Genomic DNA, 21,658 nt, shown 5'->3' with positions numbered 1-21,658 from the left:
ATTTTGTGAAAATTGCAGCTTAAAAGCACTTCTTGGAAGTATTTTGTGAAAACTATGCCTTGAAAGTGCTTTCTGAAAGTAACTTTTGAAAATTGGTACTTAAAAGAACTTTTTGGATGTATTTTGTGAAAATTGTACCTTAAAAGCACTTTTTTAAAGTATTTTGTGAAAAGTGTACCTTGAAAGTATTTTCTAGAAGTAGTTTGTAAAAACTACTCCTTGAAAACACTTTTTGGAAGTACTTTATGAAAATTGATCCTTCAAAGTGCTTTTTGGTAGTATTATTATTTTTTATTATTGTTAATAATAATATTATTATTATCCATGTGAAACTCCATGTGTGGCCCTACGTGGGCTTTCATGTGTCATGATGTGGTGATGTGACAATTTTTCATTGAAATGTATATTATAATTATATAGAAAGCATTATTTATATGTATAAGTGAAGTGAGGGTTAAAAGTGTCATTTATGCCAACATCTTATAGTTAGGGAGAAAATAACTCACCAAACATCCACACCCAATAAGTGCTTGAAAAACATAATAAGTGATTTGGCAAGTGGGTCACCAAACAACCTTAAGTGGTTTTTAAAAGAAGCGCTTTTAAAAAGTACTTATGCAATAAGTACTTCTTTTAACAACCTCTTATTCACTAAACATAGCCATAATCATTCATTAATGAACAAGCTAGTATCCAGTACAATAGATTCAAACTTCCTTTTTGCCACCCTCAAATGGATAATTGGACATTAGGCTTAGGCCATGTTTGGGAGTGCTTAAAAATAAGTGTTTGTTTGGGACATTAAGCACTTATTGGTATTTTAGAAATAAGCCCGAAATAAGTGCTTATTTTTTAAGCCCATATTTCTAGCTTTTTTTAAGTGCTTATACAATAAGCACTTATTCAATTTTTTCTTCCAAAATTATCTCTAGTTGAATTTTAAAATACCACTTATGAAATTATCCCTAGTTGAATTTTATAAAAGTACTTTTATGAAACTGCTTTTATAAAAGCATTTTACAAAAGCACTTTTAAGAAAGTACTTTTTATGAAAGTATTTTTTCAAAAGCACTTCTATAAAAGTACTTTTATGAAAGCATTTTTAGAAAACCACTTTATGAATGTACTTTTACGAAAGTACTTTTCTAAAAGTACTTTTATGAAAGCACTTTTACGAAAATACTTCTACGAAAGCACTTTTACAAAAGTATTTTTGTGTTTTATAAAGTGCTTTCATAAAAGTACTTTTGTAAAAGTGCTTTCATAAAAGTACTTTTATAAAAGTGTTTTTTGTAAAAATGCTTTCACAAAAGTGCTTTCAAAGGGTTATTTTAAAATTTTGAAAGAAAATGAAGGACAAAATAGTGACAAATGCTTATTTAAGTGCTTAATAGAAAAGAAAAAAAAGACTAGCAAGCGCCTAATATAAAATAAGTGCTTATTTTAAAAAATAAGCAATTGAAAAAGTTAGGTGTCAAATGCAAATAAGTGCTTATTTGAATAAGCACTTGTTTTTAAGCACGTATTTAATAAACACTTATTTTTAACTTAAGCACTCCCAAACATGGCCTAAGTTTGGAAGGAATACAAATACATGTACAGTATAAATACCTACGAAATAACAGAAAATACATGGTATTGCACTCTACATATTTGTAATTGTATTCCTTCCAAATTGAGCCTTGGGCTGTGTTTGGTTGCAGTACAATTTTATTTGTATTAATACAAATGCATGGAAATATAAATATAAAAAATGTAAATTCTTGTTTAATTTTATTTTGGATTTTACTTTATTCTACTCCATATCTTAATTTACTTCATTTATACTGCAATCAAACAAAATAAGCTAAAATTTGAAACAAAAATATGTCAGAATTTACACTCAAATCATTTGCACTGTCATGGTTTTGCATCAGTGCAAATTTATTTGCATTACAACCAAACACAGCCTTGTGAATGCTATTATGATATTATAGAATGATTACTGAAAAGAAAAAATTAAAAGTGAAAGTGCTGAATTGGAAATGAAAATTATGTGTTGATACATGAACCAAGTGATTGAGTGTCGAGCGGGTTCTAATACGAAGATAATGGCCAGTGCTCAAGCTAAACTCTACACAACTTGAACCTGGGTCAGATAAATTGAGCGGCCTTGGTCGTTTTTGGCTGATATTTCTCCAGTTTTTTATTTTTCATTTGGTTTATTTAGAACTATTTAAAATATAAAATAGAACAAAACCCATTAAAGTATTACTATATACTTATTTATGCATGTCATACCACTCACACATGGTGTATGTGTCCATGCATACATATGGGCTTGAGCCAAAACATCATCATATATAATTATACAATGTAGAATAAACATGTTGTAATATCTATTGAAATGTATGATACCGGAAGAGTTTTGGTGAATCTTGATAAATCCCAACTAATTGGTTTCGACTTTTATGATACCGGTTGATTGCCTTATATAAGTATTTTAGATATCATGCCTGTGCCTTTCAGGTATCTTAGTCATGAATATTATTAATTTTTCGTAAAAATTTTTTATAAAATTGAAAGAAAAAAGTTGTATTTTTTTTAACTCAGGTGGAGGGGTGTCCTTAAAATTTTAGTAAAAATTACAGGGAGTAAAAAATGTTGTAGTAGATGCATGCCATTAGAAACTATCAAGTGGAACTTAAATGCAGAAGAAGGCCCTATTTATGAGACTGGATTTGCGAATACGCTGAGAGCATGACATTCAGCCGCAATGTTTTCAAAACTGGACTGGACCGGAAAAATCGGGAACCGGTCACCTGATTGGTTCCGTTTTCCTCTAAAACCACTTTTTCCCCTAAAATCGTTGATTTGGTCTATAAATCGCTGAATTGATTGATTAAATATTCGAATGGTTTTGGCTGTTTTTCATTTTTTTTAATTTTTTTATTTTTTTGTTAAAACAGGCCAGCCATTCGGGTCAAACTGTTCGAACCGGTAACCGGACCCCTGACCGGTTCGATCACCGGTTCGTTTTTTAAAACCATGTTCAGCCACATATTGGAAATATCTTGCCGATGTGTGTCTAACTGGCTGCCCTGCTATCAGTATTTACAGTTTATTATTATTATTATTATTTTGACTAACGGTACTGTACTTGTTAGGTACCCAATAAACGGAGGTGTGGTTCAAAACGGATACACAGGCTTTCCACATTGTACTAGTAGGCCCAGTGTGCATAACTTTTTGAACTGATTTTTAATTTTCATCACCAACATGCCCACGTTTCATTTGGAATTGGAGACAAAATCACTGGGCAATCTGTCACAACTCACAAGAGAACATACACATGAGGCCTATGTGGAATACACACCATAATATTCACGCATTATAGATTGCCCGGCCCCATATAGTATCGCTTCTTCCAAATTAAACCTTGCTCAAAAGTGAGTAATCGGTTATGATACAGATCTGGTGAATTTCGATAAATTAGCATAAAGCCTTTAGGAGATCCGGACTCAACGTTAATTGAATATCAACTGAGAAAAAAAAATGTTAGAGGGAGATTTAAAATTTCAAAAATCTTTATTTTTTATTTATTTTTTATTTTTTTATTTTTTATTTTTTTTTTTCCTTCGAATGCATGAAAAGATTAATTGTCCACCATTGTTTGGGAAAGGAATTGGATTTGAGTATATCTATAGACTTGCTCTTTTTATGAGTAAAGACCCATAAGAAGAAAGCACTATAAATATTCACATGCATGAGAGGGGGTTGGGGATGCTTTTCACACGTGTACCGAACCGGGTCAAAACATGGGTGTGAGCGTATACACACATGCTACACCGAATCTTTTTGGCTTTGACCGATTTGAATAGTTAGACTTTTGAGAACTTAAAGTTTATTTTTTAAACGTTTTCTTCTATATTTCTGTCTATTTGGGCGATTAAGAGCTCTCTATAAAGAGAGTGTTGGTTGACTCAAAAAACACACTCATCAGTCTTTTTCTTTTCTATTAATCGTTTTTCTATAAGCATCATTCTGTGGTTCATGGAGATTTAATAAGCAAGTGCATGCCTACTAGTGGCATTCACAATTCTATAACATTATAATTCTGCAATTTCTCGGTTTGAAAAGTGATTACTGATAAGTTTCATTCTCCCTTATTATTTTTCAATGATAATATGCCCTGTTCGTTTCTCTTGCTCTAGTGCAGGTGTTGGTAGCTCAAAGTTATCAATTAATGTCCCTTCTCCAATACACTAAGGATTACCCAAATAACAAATTTCTAATAAATGCAATCTTCCAAAAAAAAATAAAATAAGAAAACGCATTAGACGACCTTAACCACCAAATACACATTTGCAAGCCTAAATTCAAACTCAAGAATCTCATGCCCACGCTTCCCCGCCTCCCCTGCTATTTACAACGCCAAGGCCTCCAGACTTTTTAACTGGCTTACTCAATTAAAACACAGGATGCCTGTAAAGCTTCTTCACTCCCTTTCTCAAATTCAGCTTGTCCAAGAACCGTTCTGCATCCCCACCGTTGCACTGCTTATTGCACTCATTCTCCACAGATCCAGGGTCACATTTAACGGGTGTGCTATTCCCAGAAATTGAATTCCGCTCTTCACCAACCCCACTCTTCTTACGAAAGCTCCAAAAACTCTCTCCAGTGTCACTTTCAAGTTCGTCCTCAGACGAGATTCTTAGTAGGTTGCCAAAGACAGCACTTCTATCGGAGTCACACACATCGGTTGTTTGGTTACAGGGTCTTGTTTCAGTTTCCTTATTCATCTTTGGTGAAAGGGGTCCACTCTTGTTGCCTGGAGAATCTGAGCACGAAGAAAAATACCTGGCTTCGGCAGCTGATTCTTCTCTGTCTCCAAGGGTTTTTATGATCAACGTCTTCAGAAGGTTCATAACTTGCACCGCATGGATAAGTGCAGTTAAGGGATCTGCCATCTGCAGAAAGGAAAACAATTAGTTATCATACCATAAATTTACAAGGAGCAACATTTATTAAACACTTCCTTTAATTATTGCCCCAAATTTTCCCATAGATGCAGGGTGTTAAAAATCTACATTCAATAGTACAATCCAGGCATCCCCTGGGTCAAAAGTTGACTACATTTATTTTATTCTCCAGTTATCCAAACAAAAGATCAGATTGCATAGTCAGATGAAAAAGCCATAAAGGCCATCATCCAATTCTGGTCCCAAGTCCTGACAATCCAGGGCCTCGGGGAGAGGTGGACTAGATAAGGACTCTCACTCATGAAGCCACATATTCAAGTTTGTCAACCCAAGAACTCACTATTGCACCATGATTGGATAATAAAAATCCATCACAATATATCAACTTCCATATTTCACTGGATAAAAAGTTCAAGACCTGAGGTCAAAGATAAAAAATGTTCTACTACATTTTATTCCAAGATTCAAAATTTGGGGAATCTCTAACCATAACAAGGCGATTTAGCACATAGACACCTGCACATGCACACCATACAAAGGTTAAAGATGTTCAATAACCTGAGTCATATTGGGTGCAAAAACCATTGCAATGTTGCGAGCATTCATCTTGTTGTAATGTTCATGCTGTACGACATCTGACATCAGATTGATGGCCCAGTCAAGCAATGCAGCCTCTGTTGGTGGCAGTAATCTTACAAGTTCAGTGCATTCTTCTTCTGTGTTGCAGTGCATCACCTGTTCTGCGGTAAGGGAGTCTAGCACCCCTCTTGGAAGTTCTCTAAACCATGCCTACAGAGCAGCAATTGATCTTAATAATCAAGCTACACATGATTCAAAGTGCAGAATGGAAGCCAAGTAGAACTCATTGGGATCAAGAGGACATATTCTCTGGGAAGAGGAATACACACACACACACACACACACACACAAGTTATATGGTGTTATTTATCCATTGTGACCGAAGTCTTGTAAATCCAACACGCCTTGAGGGTGTTACGGTCATTTTAGTGATATAATGCAAGTTGGTGATGGGATTTTGGTCTATCTATTGCTTTGGATCATTCTTGCAATTTCTTTTGGTTTGCTTGGTTGCATTAGCATTAGTAAAGTGTTGTTATTTAGAAGCTAGAGTGTTATTTGAGTGTCAGGTTTGCCTTAGAGTAGTGCAATTTGTTTTGGGTCAGTTTCCTAGTTGAAATTGGAGTCTGTAAGGGAAGATCCCAGCCCTTGTGATTTGTCTATGGATAGAGTCATTGTAATTGAATTTAAAGAGTTGAATTAATGGAAAAAATTGTCTGAAGTTTCATGTGGGTAAGAGTGCCATCTCCTTTCTCTCCCTTTTCTTCTAAAGGTTTGATCTTTCTTCTCTTACTTGTCAAACAAAATTTTTCTTCTCTATTTCAGATCTGAATTTTTTCCTATCATAATTCAGATCTTTATTAAACTTCCTACCACATTCTCCTTTTTGTCCTATGTCATGCCATTTATTTATTTTTTGAAAATAAAGGAAAAAATTATTAAAAATGAAAAAAGTGATTAAAAGGTGTAACAGCCAGAACACCAAAAAACCCACAGCCCAATAAGCCCCAGCTGAAATCAAGATACTGCCCAACTAAACCAGAAAACATTAAATCTTTCCCCTGAGAAGATCCACCCAACTCTAAAAAATAGATCTAGAACCGATCCAAAAGACCACCACACTTCACCCCAAGATGGACCAGAACAACCAAAACGCAGACCCCTATGAAGCGGAATTCTTACCTCTTCCAATACCCTGCCCACTCTTTGCTCCTCTAAGACATGCTTAGACCACCTTGTCCACATAGAGATCCATCAATTTTCTTAACTTCCAAGATGGACCAGAACAACCAAAACGTAGACCCTTAGGAGGCTGTAGTGAGAATGGACCGAATGGGCCTTAGTGTTCTTTATTTCTTTTAAGTAGTGTTTAAAGCTATGTTTGTTAGTTATGGGCTTTCTTTTGTTTTCTTTAATTATTTCTTTAGTGTTGGCCACCCCATTAAGGGCATCCATTGCTAAGGAATATTTTGAGAAGGACCTTACCTCCCATCTTGAGAAGTTTGGGGTTATTCATCAAAGCTCTTGTGCCCACACTCCACAACAAAATGTAGTAGTGGAGAGGAAAAACAGACACGTTGTGGAAGTTGCAAGGAGCATTCTTTTTGCTACCCATGTTCTTGTGAAGTTTTAGGGTGATGCAGTTTTAACAGCTACCTACCTTATTAACCACATGCCTTCTTGAGTATTGGGGTTAAAATCTCCTTTTGGAGTCCTCTTTCTTGGTGTTGAGATTTTCTCTATAAATTTACGAGTCTTTGGCTGCACTTGTTATGTCCACATTCCCAGTTTCAAAAGACACAAGTTTGACCCCAAGGCTCAGAAGTGTATCTTCCTTGGCTATGCCTCCACACAGAAAGAGTATTGTTGTTTTGATCCCATTAGTGGGACCCGGTTTGTTTCCATGGATGTCACCTTTGCAGAGTCGGTTCCTTTTTATAGCCATCCTTATGAGGGGGAGAGATCTGTCGAGTTGTTTTCTTCATCCCTTCCTTTGCCAATTCTAGTTGAGTCTTGTGTCGAGCCCTCCACAGTTACCCCCATTCCCGTGGAGGGATCGTCTCCTTTGAGGTCTTCCACTCCTACTCCTCCCCCTCCTCCTACTAGTTTTCCAGTTGTTTCCACTCATCCTATTCTCCAGAGGTGGTACCAATGCCAAAGGCTAAGGCAAACACAGGTTGATCCCACACCTCCAGTTGAGTCTTAGGTGCTTCCAATTACTGAAGAGAGGACATGTCCATCACCTCCTCCACTAGCGCCCTCGTTTCCAAAACTTAACCTACCCATTGCTTTGAGAAAAGGTAAGAGGAAATGTACAAATCAGTGTATTTCCAAACACCTTTCCTACAACTTGTTTTCCCCATCCTACTATGCCTTTCTAGCCTCTATTTCCTCTCAACTCATCCCAATGTCTGTTTCAGAAGTCTTAGCCACACCAAAATGGAGGGATGCTATGAGTATTGAAATAGAAGCCCTTCATAAAAACAATACCTAAGATATTGTTGACTTGCCAGCTGGGAAGGAACCTGTTGGGTACAAGTGGGTTTTCACTATCAAGTATCGTGTAGATGGGTTAATTGAGAGGTATAAGGCTCGTCTTGTTGCTAACGGATATACCCCAGGTATATGATAGATTATACTGAGACCTTTTCTCCAGTTGCTAAGATGACTCCATTGAGAGTTCTTTTATCCTTAGCAATGAGCTATGATTGGCCTCTGTATCAGTTTGATGTTAAGAATGCATTCCTAAATGGTAATCTCACTGAAGAGGTATATATGTCCCTTCTTCATGGTATATATGGCAAGGAAATACAAGGTAAGGTGTGTAGATTGAAGAAATCACTTTATGGCCTAAAACAATCTTGACGTGCTTGGTTTGACAAGTTTAGGGCTATTCTTGTTCAGTTTGGCTATACTCAGACTCAATCAAATCATACCCTCTTTGTTAAGAGAAAAGGCACTCTAGTGACATTCCTTATTGTTTATGTAGATGATATTGTGGTTACTGGCAGTGATACAAAAGAAGTTAATTCTCTCAAGAAGTTTCTCAGTTCTGAATTTGAAATTAAAGATTTAGAGGAGTTGTGGTATTTTCTTGGCATTGAGGTTGTTAGGTCCAAGGAAGGTATCTTTATTTCTCTGCGGAAGTATGTGCTAAATCTTCTTACTGAGACTGGAAAACTTGGTGCTAAATCTACCTCTACCCTATTGATGTGAATCAGAAACTCTCAGCTAATGATGGAGAATTTTTAGCTAACAGGGGAGTGTTTTGGAAATTAATGGGGAAACTTCTTTATATGAGTGTCATTAGCCAGTTCATACATGCTCCTAGAGATACACATATGGATGCTGCAGAAAAGGTGTTATGTTATCTTATTAAGGGAAACCCCTGAAAGGGTACATTGTTTGCTAAACATGGACACATGAAGGTAGAAGCATATACAGATGCTGATTGGGCAGGAAATGTAAATGGAGAAGCAAAAAGCAGTCAGTGGTGGCTAGATTTTCAGCTGAGGCAGAGTATAGAGCTATGGCCCATGGGGTTTTTGAGTTGTTATGGCTTAGATCTCTCCTTGATGAGATGGGTGCTTCATGTAACGAGCCATTGATATTGTATTGTGATAACCAAGCTGCTATTAACATTGCTCACAACCCGGTTCAGCATGGTAGAACTAAGCACATTGTGATAACCAAGCTTGCCTTTCATTGCATTAGAAGAACATCTAGCAGATATTCTAACTAAGGGAGTCCCAAAGGCAAAGATTTAACATTATGTAAGCAAGCTGGGCATGATTGACATCTATGCTCAACTTGAGGGGGAGTGTAGTGAGAATGGGCCGAATGGGCCTTAGTGTTCTTTATTTCTTTTAAGTAGTGTTTAAAGTTATGTTTGTTAGTTATGGGCCTTCTTTTGTTTTCTTTAATTATTTCTTTAGTGTTGGCCACCCCATTAAGGGCATCCAAGTAATTGTACTAAACTTCTTTTTTCTTCTTTCTCTTTCTTTCTTCTTTTCTTGCATTATCTGAATTACTGCATGTGTAATTTTCAACTGAGGCAAAGTTCCTTCTTCTTCCACTACCCTAAACACTCTTTGCTTCTCTAAGACCTGCTTATACCACCTTGTCCACATAGAGATCCACCAATTTTATTAACTTCCAACTTCCTAGAAGCTCACCAAAGTCATAAACATCCACATCAACATCCACCTTGTTGAGCAAGAGCAAGTGAAGAGAGGAGAGGAGAGGAGAAGAGAGAAGAGAGGTGAGTCGAGTGACTGAAAGCCCTCCAGAACATAGGGGGCGAAAGAATGATTTTATTATTTATACTAGTACAGTCGAACAATATAAACAGAGGAGAAATTACAACAGTACCCTTATGGTACTAAACCTGAAATACATAAACAACTGACAACACTCCCCCTCAAGTTGGAGCATAGATATCAATCATGCCCAACTTGTCACAAAGATCATGATGTCTGGAAAGGTTTAAACCCTTTGTAAAGATGTCATGATGTCTGCAAGTTGGTTCTTAGAAGTGACATAGGGGGTACACACTTCGCCTGTGATAACTTTCTCTCTGATAAAATGCTTGTCAACTTCGATGTGCTTTGTTCTATCATGTAGCACCGGATTGGCAGCAATGCTTATAGCTGCTTTGTTATCACAAAATAGAGTTATAGGTTTGGTCACTAGGAAACCGAACTCCCCCAACAAATTCTTTATCCACATGCCTTCAACAACCCCATGGGCCATAGCACGATATTCAGCTTCAGCACTGGATCTAGCTACCACATTTTGCTTTTTACTCCTCCATGTAACAAGGTTCCCTCCTATAAAGGTATAGTAGCCACTGGTAGACTTTCTGTCACTTCGGGATCCAGCCCAATCTGCATCTGTATAAACTTCAACTTTCAAATGTCCGTGCTTTTGAAACAACAAACCAGTACCCGGATACTTCTTTAGATATCGGAGGATTCTCTCTGCTACTTCAAGATGAGAAGACCTAGGAGCATGCATGAACTGACTGAGGACACCAACAGCATATGCAATGTCTGGGCGAGCCGTAGAAAGGTATAACAATCTCCCTACAAGCCTCTGAAACTGTTTCACATCCTTGAGTGATTCACCACAGTTGTCTCCTAATTTATGGTTGGGGTCAATGGGAGAGTCAACTGGCTTCACCCTCACCTTTCCAGTGTCTTGAAGTAAATCTAGGACATATTTCCTTTGAGAAATGAAGATACCCTTCTTTGATCGGGCAACTTCAATTCCAAGGAAATATCGGGCAGGTCCTAGATCCTTCACTTCAAACTGAGTGGCAAGAAAAAGTTTCAATTTCTGAATTTCATCCTCCCAATCACCAGTAACAATTATGTCATCCACATATACAATTAGAGCAGCAATTTTACCTTCTCCTTTTTTCACAAACAGTGTGTGATCTGATTGACATTGCTTGTATCCTTTCTGCTGAACTGCCACATGGAATCTGCTGAACCAAGCTCTTGGTGATTGTTTCAGCCCGTATAAGGACTTCTTCAACTTGCACACTTTCTGTTCATTGCCTTGGGCTAGAAAACCAAGAGGTTGAATCATGTACACTTCCTCTTCAAGGTCACCATTCAAAAATGCATTCTTGATGTCCAGCTGGTGTAAAACCCAATCCAGATTAGCCGCAAGAGAGAAAAGGACTCTAATGGAATTCATCTTGGCAACGGGGGCAAAAGTTTCTGCATAATCAACTCCATACACTTGAGTAAATCCCTTTGCCACTAAGCGATATCTTTCCACTGTTCCATCAGCCTTATGCTTGACTGTGAACACCCATTTACATCCAACTGGAACCTTTCCCTTAGGAAGATCAACAAGTTCCTATGTGCCATTTTTGTGAAGGGCATTAATTTCTTCCCTCATGGCATTTGTCCATTTAGGAACTGAAAGAGCTTCTGCCACATTCTTAGGGATAGGGACACTATCAATAGAGGTAAGGAAGGCATGGAATGAGGATGAAATGTTCTCATAGGAGACAAAGTTGGAAATGGGATGTTTAGTGGTGCACAATCTAACACCCTTCCTGGAGGTACAGCTTTCGGATTCTCTACAGCTCTTGAGTTTTGTTGGCCTTTGCGACGACGAAAAGTAACAGGGCCCCACACATCAGAATGAACAATGTGAAATGGAGATTTAGATTTACTATTTTTCTGAAAAAAATGAGTTCTACAATGCTTACTCAACTGACACGTTTGACAAGAAAAATCAGAAACAGACATTGACTTAAACAGTTATGGGAATACAACTTTCAAAGACTCAAAGGACAAATGACCAAGACAACAATGCCATAAATAGACTTTTTTCCTATAGGACTAACTCATAGACTCTGTAACATGTGCTTATTCTCTAGCATGTAAAGTCCATCAGCCATATGACCCCTACCAATCGTCCTCCCCGAGGCCAGATCCTGAATCACACAATAAGAAGGGAAAAAAGTCACTGAGCAATTCAAGAAATTAGTAACACTACTAACAGAGAACAAATTAATGGGAAAATTTGGAACATGAAGAACATCAGAAAGGGTAAGGCCAAGAGGAAGAGAGAGAGTTCCTTGACCAGCTATGGAAGAGTATGATCCATCGGCTAGTCTCACCTTGTCTCTTCCAGAAAGAGGGTGATAGGTTTGACAGTAAGAGGACGTACCAGTCATATGTTTTGATGCTCCAGAACAATGATCCATGGAGAGTCAGGGGTATGAGAAGCAACATGGAAAGCAGTGGCAGAATTACCTGACGTAGATGCAAATGAGGTTGAAGGAGGAGTATCCATCTGACGAATTGCTCTACCATAGAGCTCTAAATGGTCACGGAAGGAATTCATAATGTCCTCCCTCGGGTCAGGTCCAGTGAGATGTGTCTAAGTCACAGTAGAAATGGGGGGCTGATTCTCCCGAGTAGCCATGTTGGCCATGTGATGTTTCTTTGTACTTTGTTGTCCGTACTTCTTATTCACCTCTGAACCTTGCTTCTTAGTCAGATCTTGAGCCCATTTTGGTTTCCCATGAAGATCCCAACAGGTATTTTTGGTGTGTCGAGGTTTCTGGCAATGAGTGCACCACAATTTTTCCTTATCCTCTGTTTTTTTTCTGGAGATCTCCTTTCCGAGAAGAAGATCCCACACCAGTAGATACACCTCCTTTTGCAACTAACACAACAGCATCCCCACCAAGGTTGTTCATCAAATTTCTCCTGCTTTCTTCAGATTGTACAAGAGGATAGACTTCCTGAACAGAAGGGAGATCCTTAGAGCTGAGAATCTGAACCCTGATAGATTCATACATAGGATTCAGACCATGTAAGAATGCAAACACCCTTTGCTGGGAGACAAGCTGTTTGTACTTCTTAGCATCCTCATCACACTTCCAATCCACACTCTAGTAGTGATCCAACTCCTTCTAAACAGATGTTAAGTCAGAGTAATAGACCGATAAACACCTCTCCCCATGTCTACAAGTAGAAGATGCTGCCTGCAGTTGATAAATTTTGGCAAAGTGTCGCAATTCTGAATATGTAGACTTTACTTGTTCCCAAATTTCATTCGTTGTTTTAGCCCACATGAAATTCTTCCTGATTTGAGGTTGCATGGAAACCAGGAGCCAGGACATAACAATATTGTTCTCTTGATTCCATCTACATATTTAGCACTCCCGGAGGATGGTTCTTTTATCCTCCCATTAATATAGCCTATCTTCCCCCTTGTCGTGATGTATAATTTGATCCCTCTTGACCATTCCAGGTAATTTAAACCATCAAGAGGGACAACAGCCATGGGAAATGATAGATCACCCCCACCCATTCCATTCAACATTGAGGAAACTCCAGATGTGGCTGAATCTTCACTGCCCATGATATCTGAATAAAAGGTTGAAACAGCAACCAAAAAAGGTACAGCCATACAAGACTATTTCAAAGATAGGTCCTTCTAACCACTGGTTTCACTGAGAACAAAAGAAAGAGCACTATTGTTGTAGTACAAGAACAGGTCCTTCTGACCTACAATTTCACTAAGAACAAATAACAAACTGAACACTGTTGTTGCAGTACTGAAACAGGTCCTTCTGACCTATGGTTTCACTAAAACAAGTCTGCACACTACTGTTGCAGTACAAGAACAGGTCTGAATGACCTACTTAGTAGGGTTGATAGCTAACCAGTCAAGGAGATCAATAGGGTAGCCGAACAGTCAATTAATAAGATAAATGTTGAGCAGACAATTAGTCGGCTACTGTGTTAAGGAATACAGCCGCTTAACAGTAGGGCAGCCAAACAGTTCATCAGTCGAACAGACAACAATAGGGTAGCCGAACAGTCATCAAGCAGTTCAGCAAACAATAGGCATTTGAACAGACAAGGATGATAGCCCACAAACAATAGGCATCAAATAGTAGGCATCAAACAATTCATCAGTTCGTCAGTCGAACAGACAACAGTAGGGTAGCCGAATAGTCATCAAACAGTTTAGGAAACAATAGGCATCCGAACAGACAAGGATGATAGTACCTCTTTTAGTTTCAGATGATAGTCTCCCTTATGGTAAACCAGAACTCCTTGACTGTAAACCAGAGCTCCTTCTACGAATCCTCAAACAATAGGCAGCCGAACAAAAAATGAGCAATTTCTGAAGACAGAACACCCTCTACGAACTGCAAACAATAGTCTCTCTACAGTCAAGCAGACAAGAGGGGCAATTTCTGGGCTGGAAGACGAAAAAACTCTGTAACTTCTGGGTCGAACTAACTTCACCAGATCAGGAGTTTGATTGGAGACAGCACTGGATGCAACAGTAGTTAGCTTGACACCACCCTTCAGGCCTAGACGACTTGCTCTGATACCACGTTGAGCAAGAGCAAGTGAAGAGAGAAGAGGAGAAAAGAGGTGAGTCGAGTGACTAAAAGCCCTCCAGAACATAGGGGGCGAAAGAATGAATTTATTATTTATACTAGTACAGTCGAACAATATAAACAGAAGAGAAATTACAACAGTACCCTTATGGTACTAAACCTGAAATACATAAACAACTGACAACACACCTCATCATCTCTACATCAACTTCCTGGAAGCCTTCCACTCCATGAGCCTACTGCAACCCTTTCCACGTCCCACTTCCAGGCATTCCCTTGAAGATTTAACACAAAAACTACTTCCTTGTTCTACCTTTCATGTGTGAACTTGAAACCACTCCTATTACAGGTAGAATTCAAAGATTTTCTAATCATATATCTTCTTGGGCTCCATGAACTCTTTGATCCTATGTCATATATTCGAGTTTGAGATAGAAACCATAGCTCATTATCTTGGGACCGCTCCATGGGCCCCAGCCCACTCAAGACCGTTAATGGTATAATGTTAAAAGAGGCCTTTAAACTCGCATGGTTATCTAGACTCATCAACAGTTCTAGGCCTAAAACTGGGTTTGAGTGAAGTTGCAGCTCCTGACCTATCATCCTTACTCGAAAACCTGCTGACATTTCAAATTTTCTCTAATGCTCTGCAAGGCATTACAAAAATATTGTGTCAGTTCTTCGTTACCAGCACTAGCACAAGGGTATTTGTCCCTTATCTCCTCGGAGATGATGCATCCCCTTGAGTCTCCACCAACACCCTTGTAATCTCTGGCCTGCCATGACCTTCACAAGGAACCCAGCATTGTTTCCTGCGGTGGTTCCACCTCCTTCGCTCCAGTGTTGCCATCTGTCTGTGACCTTGAGCCCTAGAAACCAATACTTACCTATTTATCTTAATGCCATCAATGTCAAGCAGAGGCTGCCTGCTTTGAACAATCACCGAAGGGCACTTCCATCTGAGAATGAGTTTCTCCTTTATGCAGCCTCTGAGCAACCAATCTGATGTTAGAAGAACAAGACCCATCACAAACCTCCTCCTTCCAATCCATTAAACCCTCCACGACAACACAAATTAGAACAATCTTCCCATGCACCTCTAACTCTAAAAATTTAGGGAAATCCTTAAAGGATCCCCAAACCAGTAAACAGAGAGTCCACTGAATGCCAGCTTGCATTTCTCAGACCCACAAAAGCATAGCTGCCAAGACATTGCCCACTTCCTTGAACATGGCCATGCATCAAACGTTTAAGGGAACTCCAAAGAGGCATAGCCACCACATCTTGTAGCCCTCTGAATGTTGCACCTAGCCAGTCATCAGTTCCCACCTCCAATGATTCAAATGTTGGCCATTGGAAGTCCTCCTACCTTATTTGATCACCCCTGCTCCCTAATGCTCTGATCATCAAAGTTTCTACGCCGCACCAAGCCTACTTCACCCATCTTTGTATCTATGCAAGCCTGATATGCACACCTTCAAATCCTCCAACCAACCATTTCCAGTGTAAGCATTCATGTTCCACTAATCCCTCCTCTTGCACTACCACTCTAATGTCCCTTATGATCATCATTACACAAGCTCTGAAATTTTTAAGCATTTTAACCTTCATATATTAAGAGGAGATCTTTAGATAAAGATCTCTTGGGTTTTCTGCCACATGGAAGGAATCCATACACCCATCAAATCCATTGGATTGCCCATGTGTTCAATTTCAAACAAAGTTTTGAAAACCAAACTGACTGCGTACAACAATGAGATTGGAGAGGGAGATAGAGGTTCTGGTTTGCTGGTGGTCACTGCTGGTGCCTATATCTTAAATGCATTCTCTTCAATTGCTAGGCCTTGTACCTTATCCATGTTATATAGTGATAACTATACACAATCCAGGAATGGGAGTGGAGGGGAAGCGAATGTCCATAACCACTGTTTTTGCAGTTTTCCGTCTTTTTTTTTATCAGCAACAAGAAACAATTTCATTAATATGAACAGAATTATGCAATATTAATACAAGAGTAAGAGCATAGCAATACTATTGCTCCCCACAATGGTGTTTACAAGTTTGGAGTTGTTCATGCAAAATTATAACACCAGCTAAACACCGAGGTATTGAAATTTTCTGACAAATACCTTTATCAAACCTGCCAGACAATGCACATCAACTCCATGTGGTACGACACCCTTATTTAGTTGGTTGCGGACATATTCCTCCTGGCTATTCTCAGCATTGATTCGGAATATTCCTTCTGCCTTCAAAAACAACATGTATGAGGGAAACACCATAATGTCTGTATAACAGTTTCAGAAGTAACTATTTATCATTTGGTGCCAAAAGACATACTTGAAGGCCTCCTCCCAAATATAGGCACCTTTGCATCATGAGGAGAATAGTTGGCACACTGTTCCCTCTCTGATCATAGGAGCATTGCATTGACTCAGCTGAAACTCCAAATACACTTGCACTGGTCAGGAGGAAAATAATGATCAGGTCAAGCTCATTGGATATGACCAGAGAAACTAAAACTCACAATGGAAAGATCATTTCCAGAAGGGCAAGTTAAATATGAAATTAATGAGCCTAAACCACAGTACTACTTTGCAAGAATAAGGTTCAAACATTATGGCTTAAGATTATATACATCTGGACTTAGGCAAGAATAAGCCTAAACCACCAGAACACTTGGATTTTCCACCCCCCCACCCGCCCCCCCAAAAAAAAAGAATACTTGGATTAAGAAACATCCTGCTCTTTTGACGAAGTCAGTTCCATCTACTTTCAGACACTAAAAGAAGTTAATTTTAGTATTTTCGGTCATTAAGAATGTATGAGAAAAAGAAGAAAGCACACTATTCAATAAGGCTGCAACTTGGGTAGACTCGGTTGAGCATTTGCTAAAATTTGAATGGCTCCAGGCCCCAACGCTGTGTGAATTCTTCAAGTCAGGTACCTGAGCACCCCTTCTATTCAAACCTCACTATCATTCAACATTCCAAAATCTGATGTGCAAAACATGTGTAAGAAGACCAGACATTTTATAATGGATACTTGTATTTACTACTCAAAGTTGTTTCCAACTGGGGCCATTAGTACCTCTCATGATACTTTGATGCAGTTGTGTTAGGGTTAGAATTCTATTAAGGTCCTCAAATGAAGAGAAGTTTCCAGCAACAGGTTGGTGTAAGATAGTCAGATAGAACAGATGACAATACAGGTTGTATATTAGCTTTAAAAAGATTGGAGGTCAAATACCCCCTCATGTGAAGCATTCCATGTCAATGGCCACCCATTATGTAATTTGATGCTGAACAGAATGGGATTGACCAGAAACATATGGTGCACCATTAGTTATGTACACTTGTTGGTAGAAATTCAATTAATTCTAGTGCATGACGGGCATGCCTTACAAGATCCAGGACTTTGTATATATGTAACAAGATTAGACTGTAAACCACTAAGTACATATATCAAAAAGCAAAATCTCTTTATAGCACACAGAATTTACATAGAACCTTCAGTATCAACATTAGTTGCTGCAAAATACTGTCAGTGTACATCAAATCCAATTTCCACAATGTATTAGAAATAACACAGGTTTGCATCTTCATCCATAAGAAGGCAGGGAAGCATAAATTTCTAGACTTGCTGAATGGAACTAAATTGGTCATCAAACATGGTTGTCAACATCTTGCTAGGCAAAAAGACCTTTTTTTCTTTGAGAGCATCCAGTGCCTCACCTTGGCATGTTTTGTGGGGGTTATATCAATTTTAGGTGTAGCATGGATTCACTGTATCATACTGTATAGATAAAGGTGAAAGTAAAAACAGTTTCCAATTCAAGGAACCATAAAATGAGTTTAGTGCTATTCATCTTGTTGTGGTTCCTCATCAGGGTGGAACAGTTATTCCCCTTTAAAGCGTTCTGCCATTTTTTTCTCTACACAGATACACACCCCTCAGTATAACTGTTGCATTCAGCATAAAAGAGGCTCAGTCCCGTTATTTGGTGTTTTTCCTTTAATTCTCAGTAATTGTGTTGCATTGACAGAATATCAGGTACACCACCTTTTTTTTTGTCCAATAGGCTATGCAATGCTGCTTTCCTTCTACTTTCTCGATATTTGATTGTTTTATGTTAAATCGCTGTTAATGTTTGTTAGTTGCTATTTCAATTAAGAAACAAGGTAAAACATTAAAATTATACAGCGTATTTTTATCAAAATCCAGCGACAAGGTGTTCCCCTGTTGTTCAGCCTTGCCTTAGGCCTTTGATAACTATGGTTTCATAATAAAATCCAGGGACCTGCTAGAAATTGTATCGGAGAAATTATGATTACTAGCCCCCATCAAGCTATGTTAGAGAAACAAAGATCCATCTTTCTCATGCAAAGCAACATTAAATGCAAGAAAAGTTTTAGACAAGAGTCTCAAGCTAGCAACTAGAATAGGACTGATCTGATGGATAGACATACAGGATATTAGTAGATAGATTTATTTAGCTTCAAGAAAATTGACTCTACCTGGAAGAAAAGAGAAATTACAGAGTTGGGAGATATTTTGGCAAAAACTACTGGAATGTGACGAAACAATAAACCAAAAGCATGGAATGTTTATCACCGCACTTATAACTTTATAAGATTTTTGTAAAGAGAAGACGCAGAGTTTGAGCATAAGAAGCAAACAAATAGAGGCACAGACAGAGTACGAGAGTTAAACCTGGCACTGGGGACCCTGCAAGGGACGTCAGTCTCGAACTCAACGGGCAAACCGAGAAAGCCATTGTAGCGATCGAAGGTAACGTGGGAGACATGCCTGACATTGGTAGGCCAGCTAATATCCATGGCACAAATATCCTCCCTCTCCATGCTACATGTCACCAACGACTTCTTTAACGCCGCTAGCAAAATTTCCAGAATTGGGAAATGATGACGCTCATCTCTGGCACCTCCCTCTCTCCCTGCAGGAATTATCAACGGAGTGGATATTGGATTGGCAAAGTAATAGTCACCGTCATCATCTTCCTCTCCTTCTTCGTCTTCGTTCTCAGTCAGATAAAATGACGGAGTCGGAGGGGACAACTCCAACACCGATATCCGTTCAGGTCCACAAGACCTGGATCTGAAGAGCTGAACCATAGAATTACAAAACAAATAGAAGGAGTTTCAAAAGGGAAATTAGGGTCGGTGTTTCCGAGCAAACGTTGAATTTAGCGAAGCAATCGAGAAGAAGTAGTAGTAGAAAGCTTGGTCAAGTTGGGACTTTGGGATTGTAAATGATTGATTCGATGCGGGGAGGAAGGAAATGATGAGCTTGAGAACCGAGCAAGTGGAATCGTAGGCTTGTGACCCGGTGGAGACAATAGACAACGACGACGACGACAACTCAACACAATTATGGGTTATTTTTGGGGTCCCTAGATAAATTAAAGACTTCCACCCTGTACTAGTACTATGGCCCATGGGTAGTGAGTAGTGACATAACCCTCCCTCCAAAACTTCCATTTGCGGCACCAATCCCACGCTGTCAACTTTCTTATTCTAGCAATTTACGTTTTTACCCCTTCCGTTAACATCCGTGATTTTGCTTTTGATCGTTTTTAAAACCTTAGATTATCTAAAAATATATGATATTTGTATTGTGAAGAAAAATACATTTAACAATGCATAAGATGATACGCCACAGCTGACACTCTTGAATTGAGTTGTTAACGTTAGTAGGAAGTACTATCTTATGAAATGCCAACATGACATCTTTGATGTTGTTGGTTGAAAATACAATAAAATTAATTGAGAGAGTAAATATATCATACTACAAAAGTTTTGACCCTCCCATAAATTTTGATAAATACCACCTAATTAGTTGTTACTTTTATGACACCGTTGATTGCTATAAAAGTTTTTCCCATGTCACATTGAGAAAATAAAGCAAAAGTAAAAACATTGAAAATAAAAAAAATAAAAAAAGCAAAAATATAATAAAAGTACAGAAATTTTTATATACAAAAATATAGAAAAAAAAAAAATATATATATATATATATATAACTTCAAATGCAAATTTTTACAAATTTACCTAAAAAGTTAAGGCGGATTTTTATCACAAATGAAAGTTGGGGCTGAGGTGGTAAGTGTCACTACCTCAACTACAGGGTGGAAATATGTAATTTTCCATTTTTATCCTTATAAAATAGTTTGTTTGTTTGTTTGGGAAATAGGAGGACAAGATATGTTTGTAGGAGAAGGTGAGGCAGAGAGAGGATGGAAAAAAGGGCCGGAAGTGGCCCCACACCAGCAATTTACGATTTAACCGTTTATGTCGTGATGTGGACCTGGACCAGAAGACGATGGGCCCCGCATCCCTGCCCCGCACGCCAGCAATTGTTGGCCTCTTTGCTTTTGGAAACTGGAATAGAGAGAGTTAGATTTTATGAGGGTGCCGTAGAGGTGTAAAGTGGGCCGTGCAAACGTGTTGGCCCGCGGGCCATCACGGGCTGTGGTCACCGGTGAAAAATTTGGGGATTGGCTTGGCATGGCCCACGCCTGGGCCCATATAGGCCCGTGTCATGTCATGAGTCAGGCTGGTCTGTAGACTGAGTTTTGGGCTAGATTAGGTCGGGTCAAAGTTATTTATTTAAAAAATTGATAAAAAAGTTTAAAATTCTAATTTTATATGAATTTTATATATAAAATTACTTATATATGCAATAATTAAATAAATTAGTATAATAAAATTAAAAAATATATATTTATTTTATTAATATATTATATACTATATATTATTATATGATTATAATATATATGGGTCGTGTCGGGCCGTGTTGGGCCATGCCAGCCCATGAGTTGCGGACGGTACTGCCCGCTCGATCGTGCCATGCCGTGTCGTGCCGACTAGTGGACCTAAAATCCCAGGCCCAATACAACCCACATGGTCATGTCAAACCTGACATGGTCCACAGACCGTCATGCCAGTACAGCTCGATTTACACCTCTCTCTAAAGGAAAATGTTCCAATGCATGGAGATAGTGTATTGAGGGTTAGGCAGAAGAACCGGAGTCTACCTAAGCCTGACTTGCCTCCCTTGCCTTTGGCCGTTCTCTTTTGTCTCCCATATGAGAGTATAATGGGGCCACATGGCCACGCGCACTGTTGACTATCTTAGAGGGGTGCCAGGCAATGAGATGAGGCCCACTGAGCCAGAGTCTGGATTTATCGGCCCGTCCCATTTCCCAACTTGG

General features: G+C 38.7%; 1 protein-coding gene across 3 annotated transcripts; it reads right to left on the bottom strand.

Annotated features, from left to right (window-relative positions):
* Window positions 1-4,201: 4,201 nt before the first annotated feature.
* LOC148881093 (rho GTPase-activating protein 5-like) lies at window positions 4,202-19,883 on the bottom strand. 3 transcript variants are annotated; one of them, XM_088963355.1, is made up of 5 exons: window positions 19,141-19,883; window positions 16,768-16,865; window positions 16,557-16,676; window positions 5,520-5,750; window positions 4,202-4,949 (listed from the first exon to the last, which is right to left on the bottom strand). In XM_088963355.1, exons 1-5 carry the CDS (start codon window positions 19,241-19,243, stop codon window positions 4,449-4,451), a joined length of 1,053 nt encoding a protein of 350 aa, XP_088819481.1. In that variant the 5' UTR covers window positions 19,244-19,883; the 3' UTR covers window positions 4,202-4,448. The 3 variants fall into 3 exon arrangements, with proteins under 3 accessions (XP_088819481.1, XP_088819479.1, XP_088819480.1); XM_088963353.1 differs by having other exon boundaries at window positions 16,768-16,888; window positions 19,141-19,839; XM_088963354.1 differs by lacking the exon at window positions 5,520-5,750 and having other exon boundaries at window positions 16,768-16,888; window positions 19,141-19,819.
* Window positions 19,884-21,658: the final 1,775 nt, after the last annotated feature.

Source organism: Nelumbo lutea, chromosome 1 (assembly GCF_056320005.1).
Source record: "Nelumbo lutea isolate HS-2025 chromosome 1, American lotus-T2T, whole genome shotgun sequence".
In the NCBI taxonomy this organism is placed as follows: domain Eukaryota; kingdom Viridiplantae; phylum Streptophyta; class Magnoliopsida; order Proteales; family Nelumbonaceae; genus Nelumbo; species Nelumbo lutea.
Note: the sequence above shows the minus strand (reverse complement) of the source record. Positions and strands in the feature narration are given on the sequence as shown.

What these genes read in the sequence shown, in the direction of transcription:
- LOC148881093 (XM_088963353.1), bottom strand. Translation starts at nt 19,559, where the DNA reads ATGGTTCAGCTCTTCAGATCCAGGTCTTGTGGACCTGAACGGATATCG. An exon ending in ATTTGGGAGGAGGCCTTCAA is followed by an intron (nt 16,677 to 16,767) that starts GTATGTCTTTTG and finishes TTGTTTTTGAAG; the next exon opens with GCAGAAGGAATATTCCGAAT. An exon ending in GTCTGGCAGGTTTGATAAAG is followed by an intron (nt 5,751 to 16,556) that starts GTATTTGTCAGA and finishes GCTGCTCTGTAG; the next exon opens with GCATGGTTTAGAGAACTTCC.